The sequence below is a fragment of the Pyrus communis genome, chromosome 1 (genome assembly GCF_963583255.1).
Source record: "Pyrus communis chromosome 1, drPyrComm1.1, whole genome shotgun sequence".
Taxonomy (NCBI): domain Eukaryota; kingdom Viridiplantae; phylum Streptophyta; class Magnoliopsida; order Rosales; family Rosaceae; genus Pyrus; species Pyrus communis.
This window is the reverse complement of record NC_084803.1, coordinates 7,844,228-7,858,152: the sequence shown is the minus strand read 5'-3', so window position 1 is coordinate 7,858,152 and position 13,925 is coordinate 7,844,228. Positions and strand designations below refer to the sequence as shown.

Here is a 13,925-nt window from a genome sequence, read left to right as displayed (position 1 = left end):
CATGTTATATACCCTTCAATATGACTCAAAGCAGTAGTCCCCAGCCTCCGACAATTTTGTCCAATCCCATGTGAACCAAACGATCCAAGTCGCAGCTAGACCACATTACTGTCAATTATTGGCATAAGAATATCCCGATCCCAAACAAAATTACAAGGAAATCAAACGCCAAATTACAAAAGTCCCTTCCCATATCTTTATCACCCACAAGCTGGAATCCATTTCATTAATGATGATGATGTATCCCACTCCAGTTGCTTTCAAATACCGTAACTTGTAGTAATTTTTCTGCAGGACCCCAATATAGTTCTTGCTTAAACTTGTTTCATAACCCGAAAGCTTTTGTTCGTAGTCTCTTGTTCGAGGATCTGTGTCAGGCCTTGAGATCCATATTAGTGCGATTGCATTGCTTTTTTTTCGTTTAGGGTTCGGTCATGTTTTCGTTGCCAATTGCTTTTTGGTTGAATGCTCTAATTCTGACAGGATATCAGGATGGGCTATTCACGTGTTGGTCTAAGTGGTCACGCTCGTTCCAACGTCAGTCAATGTACATTGTTCGTATTGGGTTTTGTACACCAACACATTAGCACTTTGAAATTGCCAGAATGGAGCTTATGGAGTTAGAGTACTTTGTTGGGCTTCAAACCTTTAAAATAGACCTTTGCTGGGGAAGATTTTGCAGAGGTCATATGATTTGTTACCAGAAAAGCATTGTACATGTAACATGCATCACTGATTCATTGCCATGAACAATTGTCGTGTTAAAAGTGATTGCGGTGAAAATAGGCACAAGAAATCTGAAAATTAAACAAGTTATCGGCCTTGGCATTTTCCTTTCATGCAAATCAATCATCTCAGAGATGATACTAGTGGATTAACGAAGAAACAAATTATTTGACTTGTCAGCCGACTCACCCCCACACCCCCACCCCCCACAAACATACAAAATACCTCCGCTGTACATTATCATCCATTTTCACTTCTCTTCCACTCAATCAGTTTCTCAAACAGCAGCCTCGCAATCTGCCTTTAAAATAGAGTGCAATCCCTCCCCTTCAATGAGGCACCCCAAGTTCCAATAACCCTAAAAAAACCACTCCAACCATGCCTTCTACCAAGCAGCTCTCAGCAACCCTCCTCATCTTCTCAATCCTTTTCTACTCATCCACATTCTCCATTGCTTGCTGCTCATGCAAGAATCCCCCAGCGCCCGCGCCTATGGCTGAAACCTGCCCTAAAGACACACTGACGCTAGGGGCATGTGTGGACCTTCTAGGACTTATCAACCTCCAAAATGGAAGCCCGCCTACGAGTGGTTGCTGTGCGTTGCTTGAAGGGTTGGCCGATTTGGAGGCTGCTATTTGCCTCTGCACTGTGATCAAGGCCAATGCGGCAGGGCTTGTCAACTTGGAAGTGCCAGTAGCTTTGAGCTTGCTTGTTAGTGCCTGCCAGAAAACAGTCCCTCCTGGCTTCAAATGTGAATGAGATTTGGGAGCTAATCACAAACTCTTTGATGTGAGGAGTACAAAGTTGTTCTTGTGTGATGATAATGTTGCTAGTGTTGGTTGTTTATGCTCTTTCTTTTGCCATGGTTGTTCCTATTTACAGGCAAGCATGTTTGCCTATATGAATATATACTTATGAAAAGTTGTTGTTGATGTAATTTGGTGCTATGAATTAATGGATTTAGCTCATGCTTTAAATCTAATGGCATGTTATTTTATAAATTAATTAGTTTATATTTTTTACGGTTTAGATTAATTAGTTCGGTAGCTGAGTGCTAAACTAATTTACGGTTTAGATTAATTAGTTCAGTAGCTGAGCATTACTTATATCGGGAAGCTACTTTTATTGTCAATGTCTTAGTTTCTAACTTTTTATGGGCATCCATTTTCCAAATTTAGTGGTGGAGCCAAGATTTTAAGTTAGGAGTGGCTTCTCACAACTGTACAGAATACACTACAACGCCACCAATAATGGCAGCTCTACAACACGATCGCAAATCCCGCTCACACGCTTGCGAATCCATCTCTCAACCAGCGTCTCATCCATCATCTGAAATCCAAGTATTGATCCTTCTTCTTCTCTCTGCTTGCCTCTCTCAAAGTCGTGCTCTCTCTTTCTCTCCCTCTCTCCCTCCCTCCATCTCTATGGTTCTTTCCCTCTCTCAAATTTTCTTGCAAATTTATATTTAATTCATTGCATCAGTTTTGTGATTTAATGGCCTTTGATTGCACGTTTTAGTTTTTAATTGGAGGCTTGTTTTGAACATTGGGGTAGACGGAATTGGATCCTCTCCGAGGCAAATCCTCGCGATCCTCCTGATCCAATGACATGGGCCGTTGGATTTTAATCCAACAGCTACAAACAAGGGGCCCCTCTAAAAGTTATAATAATTTTAGCCGTTTGATCAAAATCTAATGTCCCGTATTAGTGGGTCAAGAGGATCCCGAGGCTTTGCCTCCGAGAGGATCCAATTCCGGGATAGACATCAATCTATTTTAGCCACTACTTTGACGCTCAAGATTTTTGGTCTGATTTTGATGTTTCTTTGCTAGGTGATGATGGTGGTGATTTTTCAGTTCCACTCCATTTCATCAGTATGTTTCAATCAGTTGGGAGCCGTGTTAATTGACAAGGAAAACAACCTAATAGAAAGGCTAACGAGAATGAAAATTGCACATGGATGCAAGCAGAATTCAAGCTTGTCAACGACCACTAGCACCATGTGAAAAAAATTAAACATGATTTTAAACATTCTCCAAAATCACTTTAAACCATGTGAAAAAGAATAATCATTTTAAATAAGTAATGTCTAAACCATGTGAAAAAAAATTATACTGTTTAAACTTTCAGGTTTTAGAGAAACCAGTAATATGCTACATGACGAGATCCATGGGAAGCATTCTCGAAAGAACTCTTAAATGGCCAAATTGATCAAGCAAAATCGAAATCCACCTTTTGTGGAAATTTTGCATGAAATGAGGAAAAAATAGATATTGCATTTAGTGCTAAAGTTTTAGGTATGCCACTTTCGTGCATCCTCTTCTAGCTGATGGCACATAGAAATAGAGTTATGGAGAGAGATCTGGTATTGAAAATTCAACCTGCAAAATTGATCACAAAAACTTCATCCAAAAGCGCTTTGACCCTAACCCCTGCTTTTGATTTAAGCAATGGCTAAAATGGCAATACCAAGTGGTGGGTCCAAATCGTGTGCTGGTGCAGATGTGTTGAAATTTGATTGGTTGATCATCAGAAAATGCTGACCATCTTGTTCTATATATAACCTCCCAATTCATCAAATCTCCTACATGCCTCATCAGTTTCTTTCCCCTTTAAAAATAATCAGTGCACATACAGATGATCCTCCCTGTAATTTTCCACGGCTTTCTTGAACTGTGCAGTTTCCAGAAGAATTAAACTGGCAAAAAATTTTCATGCAGATACAAAAACAGTTCAAGAAAGCTGTGAAAAACCACCAGCAGGATCTGAGTTGTTCATAAAAAGATTCTGAGTGTCTCCTTCAAGCTTCTATGCCCTCCCATGGCTACTGGTTTTCTTCTGCAGTACTTTTGCAGGAATATCCTCATTCCAGCTCTATATAACACATACGCTTTTGTGTTTATGATGTGTTTTAGCCTTTTTCTCTCCTTATGTATCTTTGTAGGGTTGTGATTTCCGCACTCACTTTTTCTCCCTGTGTACTCTTTCATGTTTTTATTATAGGGTTTGGATTGAATAAGTCATGGAGAATCAAGGAAAAGAATGAAGGTGTACAGAAGGAGAAAACGAGAGTGTGAAATTGCAAGGTTTTCAAAAGTTCTCTACAAAGTTTATGTATTTTTTTTTCTTCTTAGGGTTGGTAATAAACTTCATGTACATTTATGACTAAAAGCTTGCAATTCTTGTATTTTTTCTACAGATTAAACCCGCAAATTCTTGACAAGAAAGACTTGCAGGTTGATCGACAACACAATTAAAGGTCAACAGTCTTGAATTCGACGGGCGTACACTCAAATTAATCAGTGTATTATAGTACCAAAATAGGCGGTTGAGTCATTTACAAAGTGCTTTTCCCTAGCTTGATTCCTCTTGAAGAAAAAAGGCACCTATGTCTATGTGATTGCAACATTCATCAAGGCAGACTATAGGCACTGAATCATCAGCTTCAAGCTTGTCATGTTCTTCCTATAGGGGCTATGGGAAAAATATGAGTCATTTTCCATATAAGAAGGTCAATATTATTAATAGGCCGGTTTAGGGCAGATACTAGGCCTGGTTTTAGGCTGTTAGGTCTGTAGCTCTACCCAGGCATCCACTTTTTGTCATGTTTCATTTTCTTTTTGGACGCGGGTTCATGCTCTTCACGGACTCTTGCGTATGATGCATCATTGTAAAGTGTTGAAAGTTAAAGTACAGATGAATGAAAATAACACCTTCCCTTTTTATCCAGATAATTACGTTTGCAAATAACATTTTTGGATTTAAACTATAAATCCTAACATTCAATAGTGAAATTTTGTGAGTCGTCACTTGATTTTATATAAATTATACGTCTAAAGAGAAGCGTTATCCGTTTGGGTCTAAAACCAAGTTACGACTCCAAAACATCCCACTCGGGCATTAGGGTTTAGAATTTAGAGTTTAGGGTAAAACAATAAAGGCTACGGAACCATGATTCCGGGATGTCAATCCCAATCACACTTCTCTTACGGTGCAAGGAATGCGTGTGAGTTAGGTTGCATAAACAACTGAACACACTGCAGAAGGGTGTGAAGTCCTTTTGCTGAAGCTCAGGAGACATGGGGTCTTTTCTTGCCTCCTCTTCTTTTTAGAGATCAGTAATGAGTCTATCATGACTCAAGCCACCTCATATTTACTTTTGATTTATACGAGTACGAAGAATTGTGCAAGATCAATCTGCTTAGTGACATTCGATCTCTACTTAGTTGAAATTTGTATCATTTTTGACAATTACTTTTGATTAGAATGAGTATGAAAATTTTTGCTTGACTAGTCTGTTTAGTAACACTAAATCGATCTCTGCTTAGTCGAAAAATTTCTCATATTCGACAATTACTTTGGAATAACATGTGTATGAAATTTTTTAGATGACTGGTCCACCTAATGACATCCGATCTCTACTTTGTTAAAGAATATCTCATATTTGACTTACTTGACGAAAAAATGATGTGAAAAATTCAAACTTTCCATCAAAACCATTCAATTCATTATTGATCTACCCAAAATAGCCAAACTTCTGAGATTTTTTTGGATCTTGTGTAAAAATCTCATTTTGGGAAAGAAAGGTGAGTCACATGACAAAGAGTGGAAGGGCGGTCTCTTTTTGCCATCTATAGTTGACAATATTGTGAGTTAGGTTGCACAATATTTTGGGATTTTTTATTTGTCACTTTGACAACGTTATTTCACTTGTATTGTTGTACTTTAAAATTTGTTTTTTCATAAAAAATAGAAATTTTGATTAGGGCATCAATACTAATTATCTCACAATTATTTGCATAATAAAATGTTCTAAACAAAACAACTCTTACCTTTCCTTGCTAGCATGCACACAATTGGCAACATGCACAAACAAGAGATTGGTTCAACTAATGGTTAACAAGAGAGACTTGGCATGCTTAAGGGCACTCACTTAATTATTTAGGAAACTTTATGTGATTTGGAAATGCAACAAACAAGAGATTAATTAGTAGCTCACAAAAACTTTATGAGATTTGGTAATGCAACAATCATATTAAGTGGTTTTCTTTTTTGTCGTTTAGTGTCTCATACTGTATTGGATAATTCACTATACCTCATGTATGTTAAAAGAACAAATGAAGAAACTTTGTCTAACTTTAAGGTAAAAGACGGATTACACATTAAGAAAATGTATCCCTTCTAATCTCCACAAAATGATATGGTAACAAGAGCTAAGTTTCCTCATGTCTAATCCCTTCTCATCTCCTAGAAAAAATCATTCATATCATCTCTATCACATATACGTTGAAGACGTGTTTATTTACTGTATAAGTAATGAGAATGTCATCCTTGATTGTTCAAGTATGAGATAAACGAGCCTCTAAGTGATCATAACATTCAAGTTTGAGAATGATATCGATACGTGAACAATTAGGTATGATTCTCATTCACGGCTTCTCCTATTTTACATAAGTAATGTCTTCGGTGTTAAGTCAATTTCTTTTAATCTGTTGTTAATGAAAACCATGGACTTCTAATTTGTTGTTTAATAGAGCCATTTTCTTCACCAAACTATACCCCAAGAATGGACAAGCCCATGCCAACTATTGGGATCAAAATATCAAAAGAAAACGACTCAACTTGGGCTATAAAGCCCATATCAATATAAAACTAGCCAAACCACAAAAACCAAAAACCTGTATATTGGATTGTGTTGGTTCGAAACACCATCAACTCCGGTCGGTTGTGTTGATGAGTTGAACTCCAACCCAAAGGTCCAAACTAGTGTTAATCTTAAACGATTCACAAAAGAGCAATTTGCAAATACGTACGCTTATAAGATAATTGCTACATAAGAAAACGTAGTTTCGTGATCTAAAACAAGTCACCCCTAATATTAACTACTTAGGGGTGGAAATACGGGTCTTTGGGCCCGTGGATCTAGAACTTATTACTCTGCTCTATGTAAAAGCATCCGGTTTTTATTTTTGATCTTTAAAATGGTCCGAGTTGGACCCGGCTTGTCAAAAACAAATCCATATTTTTTATGTGTGGGTAACCCGACCAGACCGTTTAAGGGTTGTTATGACACTTGTCATTTTATTAGTAGTCCACAATGAAACTCATGATCCATAATTTCATATCTATCAAACGCTAAGAAGTAAAACAACGATCAAACTTCTTCAAACAAAGAGTCAGAAGAGTCCCTTAAGAACATTTGGTGCTCTTGATTTTGTTAGATGTAATTTTTTTTCGTGACAAAAATATTTAGAGATTATTTTATACTTTGTTTTGTTATACGACATATGATTGAAAACAGATCCGTTCCACTAATAAAAGTACATAAAATCGAACCGACTCGGACTCGTTTAAAAAGAAAAAATTCGTTTGTATCCAACCAAAATGAACCCGGCTCCACCCCTAGAACTGCTTGTTGGTTATAGTAATATTAATTTTCTTAATGCCGAAAGTTTCACGTTCAGAATCTCCTCTTAATCAAAATAATACTCCACAAAACTTTAGGCTTTAGCTAGACATAGCAATGCGGTCGTGGTTTTACAGGTGCACATTCTGTGGTTTTGGTCCACAATGAAAATTAGCTCAATTTAAACACAAAACAACACGACTTGCAAATTTTAACTATTAACACAACACAACTTGTCCCCTTCCTTTTTAAACGCAATGATAATGGGTTCAACTGTTATCAACACGACCGTCGAGGCTCAATCCCAAACACTCGACTTTTTGTGCGTGTGTTCGTATCGTGTTATCAAAAGGTGTGCAGAATTTCGCCAACTCTAGTGTAGCGATACGGGCCACTAGTAATTATGGGCCATGAGGCCCATGATGACAAACCTTTGTGCCGAAGCAAATGGTCCAAAATAGGCGTCCGATGCTTTCTCTGTCCCCGCCGTGAAGCTCAATGCAACCGCAAATGGAGACAGTTAGGTAAGACTGTTTAATATTACCCAAAAAAACAATTAAAAATATTTTTTTCTAATTTCCAGAAAACAATTAAAATTAAATTAAATTAAAAGAAAAAAGGGGGAGTGCGTGGGATCGGTGGAAACGAATACTGACAGACTCGGAGAAAAGAGAGAGAAGACTTGGCGATTGGGAATTTTTGCTACACAGCTGCAGAGGTGACACGCAACGCCCGCCCTCCGCCGGCTCTGGTTAGCCGCATAGTCCATTCACCTGCTAACGTACGCCATCGCTTTTGGACTGACGACGAAGCAAAACAATGGAGGCTCTGCGGACGCCGCCTGTCCGTTATGTTTTGTGAACGAGCATCGATTCTCCTCGGCTGAGTCGCCGATCCGATCGCCAAAACCCTATCTTTCTCTCTCTCGCCTTTCCCCATTTGTTGAGAGAGAGTGGGCGATGATCGATTTCGATTCTTAGAGAGAGAAACAGATAGGGAGTTTTAGAGAGAGAGAGAGAGCATTATAGGAAGATCGGAAAATGCAGAGACGGAGTCCTCCGAGGCACAGACACGATGGGACTTCGCCGCTGCCGCTTGGGATGGATTGGAGTCCTCCTCCTCGGAAATGGGTTCGTCTGCTTCCGCTCTTTCTCTCAATTCCAATTATTTCAAGTTACTAACTTTGAAAATTGTGTAATTGAAGATCATTACTTTCTAATTTAAGCTTGTATTTATAATTAGTTCGATTGTGATTTTCGTATAATCCATCAGTTAATCAGTTATGGAGGTTAGATTCACTTCCTAGGGTTTAGCTCAGTTTCAGCATGCACTCACATTAACTGTTTTTACTCTTTAATAATCTCTTGTTAATTGCAACTTGTACCTTATAAAATTACGATTTTACTTTGTCAGCAAGTAATTTTATTTTTTTCGCGATTGGCTTAAGATGATCTTATAACCACTAGGAATGATAAAAATATAATCTGCAAGCAGAAGTTAAGACGGATGTACTCTTCAGTCACCATGTTACCGAAAGAAGAAAATACATTTTCAGATTAGCAACCTCTTCAATGAAAAGATCAAATTTGACCTTTTTTTATTAACAATTCGCATTTTTGTTCTCATTTGCGGATAAGCTTGTTGCATTGTTCTTTCCTGCCACAGTGACTTTATAATTTATATAAATATATTGCCAATCATTGTTACAAATACTCATTGGGTATCTGTCTAATCCAAAAGGCTGACGTTCCTATTGCAGAATGGACGGGACACAGTTTGGCCACATGATCCTCGCACAGGATGGAGTTATTGTGTCACTATTCCTTCGTGGGTTGTCCTTCCAAAGTCAAGAAATTCAGATCCCGTAGTGGTACTCAAATTGAACGATTCTCCAGTGTTTATCTATTCCCAGGGTTAGATGTTGTTTTATATTATCTTTTAGGACTAAGTACAATTAGGAAATCTGTATCCATGGTTGAACTTTTCATGTGTGAATTTTTCAGTATCTCCTGCTGTTGCCTCGGTCCACAAGTAAATTAAATATTTTATTGGAACGTTATGGTCTTTAGGGTTCTGCAATGTTATTGGTTGCTATTGTGGTCAGTTTGGTGAATAGAATGTTAAAGGTGATCCTGTAGGTGCCTTGTCGTTTCTTGTGGGACATAGCAAGTCTTCCTTATATTACAGTAAAATGTTTCTACTATGCAATGTAATCACTTGGTAAACTAAGATTGTGACAAACTTGATGTCATTCGATTATAATATAGATATTCTTTGTTGCAGTCAAGATTAAGATTTATATTTGGATGAATCCAACTTTTTTTCTGTTGGATTTGTGTAACATATAGATAATAGATTGATCATAGCTTTTGGTGAAATAAACATTTATACTACCTACATGCGCAATGGTTTTTTCAAGCTCATTGTATTTCGCATTTGTTCACTACCAGTCTTTTGCATGGGTTCTATTATAACATTTTAAGGGACAGTTCTACAGGGTTGAGGTTGGTGTACAATCACCAGAAGGTATTACAACTACAAATGGAGTGTTAAGAAGATTTAATGATTTTCTGAAGTTATTTAGTGATGTAAGTACTGACTTTGGATTGTCTGTAAAATAGGTATTTACTTTATGTTAGTATGGTAATTCATATGAAACGACAACTTGGTTGTTCTCTAAGCACTACTTTAGGAAACGCACTGTTGATTATCCCTTTGTTAAACTAATCAAAGGACATTCTTAATATTTGTTTATTGGCTGTTACTTGTAGCTTAAAAAGACATTTCCCAAGAAAAATCTCCCACCAACTCCACCCAAGGGACTTTTGCGGATGAAGAGCCGGGAACTGTTGGAAGAGGTAGGTAACATGAGTGTCGTTCAATGGAGGACAATAAACTCACTCTAGTTTAGTTCATATTCTTAACAAGGGGGGATTACTCTTAACTGGAAAGTGTAATATTCAATTTCAACCTTCGAACGTGCGTGTACTCATACACATCTAAAAGGGTGATTAATATTCTTAAGAAGTTTCAGTTTTGTTGCAGAGAAGGTGTTCGTTGGAGGCTTGGATGACAAAGCTGCTATCGGATATTGATATATCAAGAAGCGTTGCAGTGGCGTCCTTTCTTGAACTAGAGTCTGCAGCTAGGTCTTGTATGTGACTATCTTGTGCATGAGTGCTGTGACACAACCCTTTTTTTTTGTTACACAGATTCCTTTTATAGAGTTTTAATGTATTAGTTCCTTGTCATAATACATTTCAGCGTTCCAAGATGCAAGCCAAAACACTTCAGACACGAGTTCGCTTCAATCACCTTCCTATTCTACCTTACCTGCCATTGTAGGGAGTTCATCAATCACACCAGATTATGGAAGTGATACTGCTTATGAGACATCTGAGCTAGGAACACCAAGGCTAGGAAGGAATGACAGTTCTGACATTGGTCTCGAAGATCTGGTATTGGATGAAGATTTAACAAGCCCAATAGAAAAGCTTGTGAAGTATGGCATGACCAATATTGATGAGGGACTATTCATGGGACAAACAATACTAGAGGAGTTGGAAGGCCTTCCTAAGCATAAAGTGAATGCTAGACATGTCAATAATGTTGTAGGGAAGGATACATATAATGGAAATGCTTCTAAATCTTCAATTCTAGCTCGTAATGGAATGGAACTTTTCTCTAAGCCAGAGCGTAGTAAAGTATTCAACCATGCTCGCAAGCTCTCAAATGAAAGTGTGGGAAGTGATGCCAGTTCTCTAAGAGGTAGTGAAATGTCCAACTCTGGTGTTCCAAACTCATCTGGTGATGGTTCTCTTGACCATCTTGGAGGTGCTGAGGTTTCAAGCATTATGGAAATGCTGGGCAACACAGAGTTACAACCTTCAGGTGGCACTCAAATAGTTCTCCCATTAGATCAGCGAAACAAATTGAACAGGGTTCTCTTGACCACGCAGCGAAGACTAGTCACAGCAAAAACAGACATGGAAGATCTAATATCTAGACTCAATCAAGAAATAGCAGTGAAAGATTACCTTGCAACAAAGGTATGTCAAATTAAGTTAACCATGCTCTTCGTGATTTCAGTTGCTAGACTTATATTTGTTTGGGATGGAGAACTTCTTGATTGTATCTAATTTGGTTATTTGTAACATGACATTTTTAAAGGACACAAATAAGTACATTTTCAATTTAAGGATATCTAATAGGAGAAATAAGCCATTATAAATAACCTGGAAGAAATGTTTGTCCCGTGCCAAGACCACTTGGAAGCTTGTCATAAATTCTTGTTCCAAACTTTTCACTATGAAATAAATATCCAGTAATTTTGCAGTGACATAGTGTCTAACATGTTTCATATATAGATTACCTCACCCTCACCTCCGGGGCCAAACCCTTACAGTTGCATTTCCAAGGCTTAATTGACAAAAATATTTGTTTTCCCCCTCAATGAAAAAGAAAATCCATGAAATTTAAATTGTATACTTAGTTTTTATGCTTGCTTTACATAGACCTAATTATGAATTGCTGCACAAATAAATTGTTGATAAAAACTATACATAGACCCAATAGCTGTGACACTTATGAAGTTATAGATTTTGACAAAATCCAGTTACAGTCTGTCGGCTGAAAGAATTGGTACACCATTTGATTTCACAGAGGGAGTTCATAGACTAATTGATTGGGTCCTACAGGTCAAGGATTTGGAAGTTGAACTTGAAACTACTAGACAGAAGAGTAAAGAGAACCTGCAGCAAGCTATTTTAACTGAGAGGGAAAGGTTTACCAAAATGCAGTGGGATATGGAGGAACTCCGGCGGAAGTCATTGGAGATGGAGTTGAAGTTGAAGTCGGAACAGGTTATTGTTCTTAAAGTTTGTCTTTTCGACTTTTATGTCTTTTCATTTTTTTTGGGGTCAGTCTGTGGCCATCCTTTTTATGATCTGGATAGTTATACGATATATTCAAACGCTGCCAGGACAAGAAGTCATGTGCAGAGTCAACAAAAGATTCATCTGGTCGAGAGAAAGAGATATTGCCGCAGGAGTTGGATCCTTACAAGGAGCAGCTTGAGAATTTGTCAAAGCAATATGAAGAGCTAGAAGCAAAATCTAAAGCAGATATTAAAGTTCTTGTTAAAGAAGTTAAATCCTTGCGCAATTCTCAAGCAGGACTGAAGCATGAACTAAGTAAATCACTGACGGAGAAATCTGAAGCTGAGGTATTTTGTCACTCTTCCAATAGTATTGTTGCATTCTAACTTTGTCAAACTAGTTCTTCTTAGGTTGTTGGGTTAAATTGGTTCTGCTTTCTGTTATTGATCCAGATAATTGGCGTCCTTCCTTTTGATTATTACTTCACTTATATTCCGCAATACCCTGGAAGCTTTATGTTTTGGTCCTAAGACAGATGCATTGATAGAACAACATGGCACATTTTCATCTTGCTTTCAGAAACAAATTAAAATTTTAATTGATATGTAGCTGACGAGCCAGAGAGTAATCTATTAGTTAGGTTTGATGTTTTTCTTGTTTTCATTTATTTTTCTATTTTTCAGAAGCTCCGCCAACAGGAAAAACAAATGAGCAAGCTTGCAGGAACTGCTAGAAAGAAATTGTTGCATGAATGCAAAGTTCTTCATCAGCAGCTTCAAGAATGCAATATCAATTTTCCTTTTGATGATTCTTCAATTCTATCAGAGGCTTCAGAATTGTTGGATGCTTCAGACAACCGTATCAGTCTCTTACTTTCAGAGGTACTTTCTACTTATTTCCCAAGTTTCTTTCGTTTGCCAACTTTTATTTTCTGGCATATGGTCACATTACAACACTTCCAAATTTGGCCCATCTTCAACAAATTAAATTAAATTTGTTTGTATGAGAAACATAATGTGCTGCACGTTTATATGTTTCTTGCTTCAACAATCAGTTGTAAACATTTGTAACGTATGGATGGCAGCATATTAACCGTTAAATTATACTTTTCCTAAATGGCTCTATATTTGACATAGTGCAATTCCATTTGAGTTTGAAGTAACTTTAAAGCATACTGATTTTTGGCTTAAGCATTGTTCCCATTCTCGTAAACCATGTCTGAAGTAACTTTGCAATAATTGATCAGGCACAACTCTTAGCTCAAGACAGTGTAGCTACTAGTGAAGTTGACAACCTCAATGATGATACGAGGACAACAGACAATGAGTTAAGGAAGATTCTGGCAGAAATTTTTTCAGAAAATGCTAGATTACGGAAACAGGTGAACTGTCTCATACGTCGTGCTCACAAAACGGATGTCCAATCTATGAAAGACGAGGTCCTTGAAGACGAACTTCACTGACGAGTAAGTAGGAAGGTGTCAGGATGAATATTGTAAATTTTGTCCGTCTTCAAAAGAAAGAAAAAAAAGGAATAATTTGGCCACTCGCATCGTCTCTTGTTTCATGTATTTCTTGCTACACGACACTTAAAGCTTGTGGTTACACATATACGAGTCTCAAGAAAGTTTGTGCAATCTCTGGTTTACCAGAATGTTGTATTCTTTTTTTCTGCGATGGCACCAATAAACGAAAGAGATGAATGGAAATTATTAGTGACAAATGTGTTTCTCTTCTGTTTTGGCTTAGAAATTTGAAAGTAGCTCGCTCTTTTCCGTTGTATGCGCGTATAAGCGAATCATAATTTTGTCAAACTTTTCGGATGCCAGTCTTTCGTTTATAAACATGAACCCTACGATGTTGCTGTTTGTCTTTTGGTACTGCTGCCTTTTGCAATCGTAGTTGCAGCTTTCCTTT

At 37.6% G+C, this 13,925-nt stretch overlaps 1 protein-coding gene across 3 annotated transcripts; it reads left to right on the top strand.

Moving 5' to 3' along the window:
• The first annotated feature begins 7,784 nt into the window (after positions 1–7,784).
• On the top strand, positions 7,785–13,744 carry LOC137710539 (PX domain-containing protein EREL1-like). 3 transcript variants are annotated; one of them, XM_068449591.1, is made up of 10 exons: positions 7,785–8,262; positions 8,892–9,002; positions 9,622–9,720; positions 9,904–9,990; positions 10,178–10,286; positions 10,397–11,181; positions 11,830–11,994; positions 12,114–12,356; positions 12,693–12,890; positions 13,256–13,744. In XM_068449591.1, the coding sequence occupies exons 1-10, from the start codon at positions 8,173–8,175 to the stop codon at positions 13,469–13,471; spliced, it is 2,103 nt and encodes a 700-aa protein (XP_068305692.1). In that variant the 5' UTR covers positions 7,785–8,172; the 3' UTR covers positions 13,472–13,744. The 3 variants fall into 3 exon arrangements, with proteins under 3 accessions (XP_068305692.1, XP_068305701.1, XP_068305710.1); XM_068449600.1 differs by lacking the exon at positions 9,622–9,720; XM_068449609.1 differs by lacking the exons at positions 7,785–8,262; positions 8,892–9,002 and having other exon boundaries at positions 9,671–9,720; positions 10,183–10,286.
• The last annotated feature ends 181 nt before the right edge of the window (positions 13,745–13,925 follow it).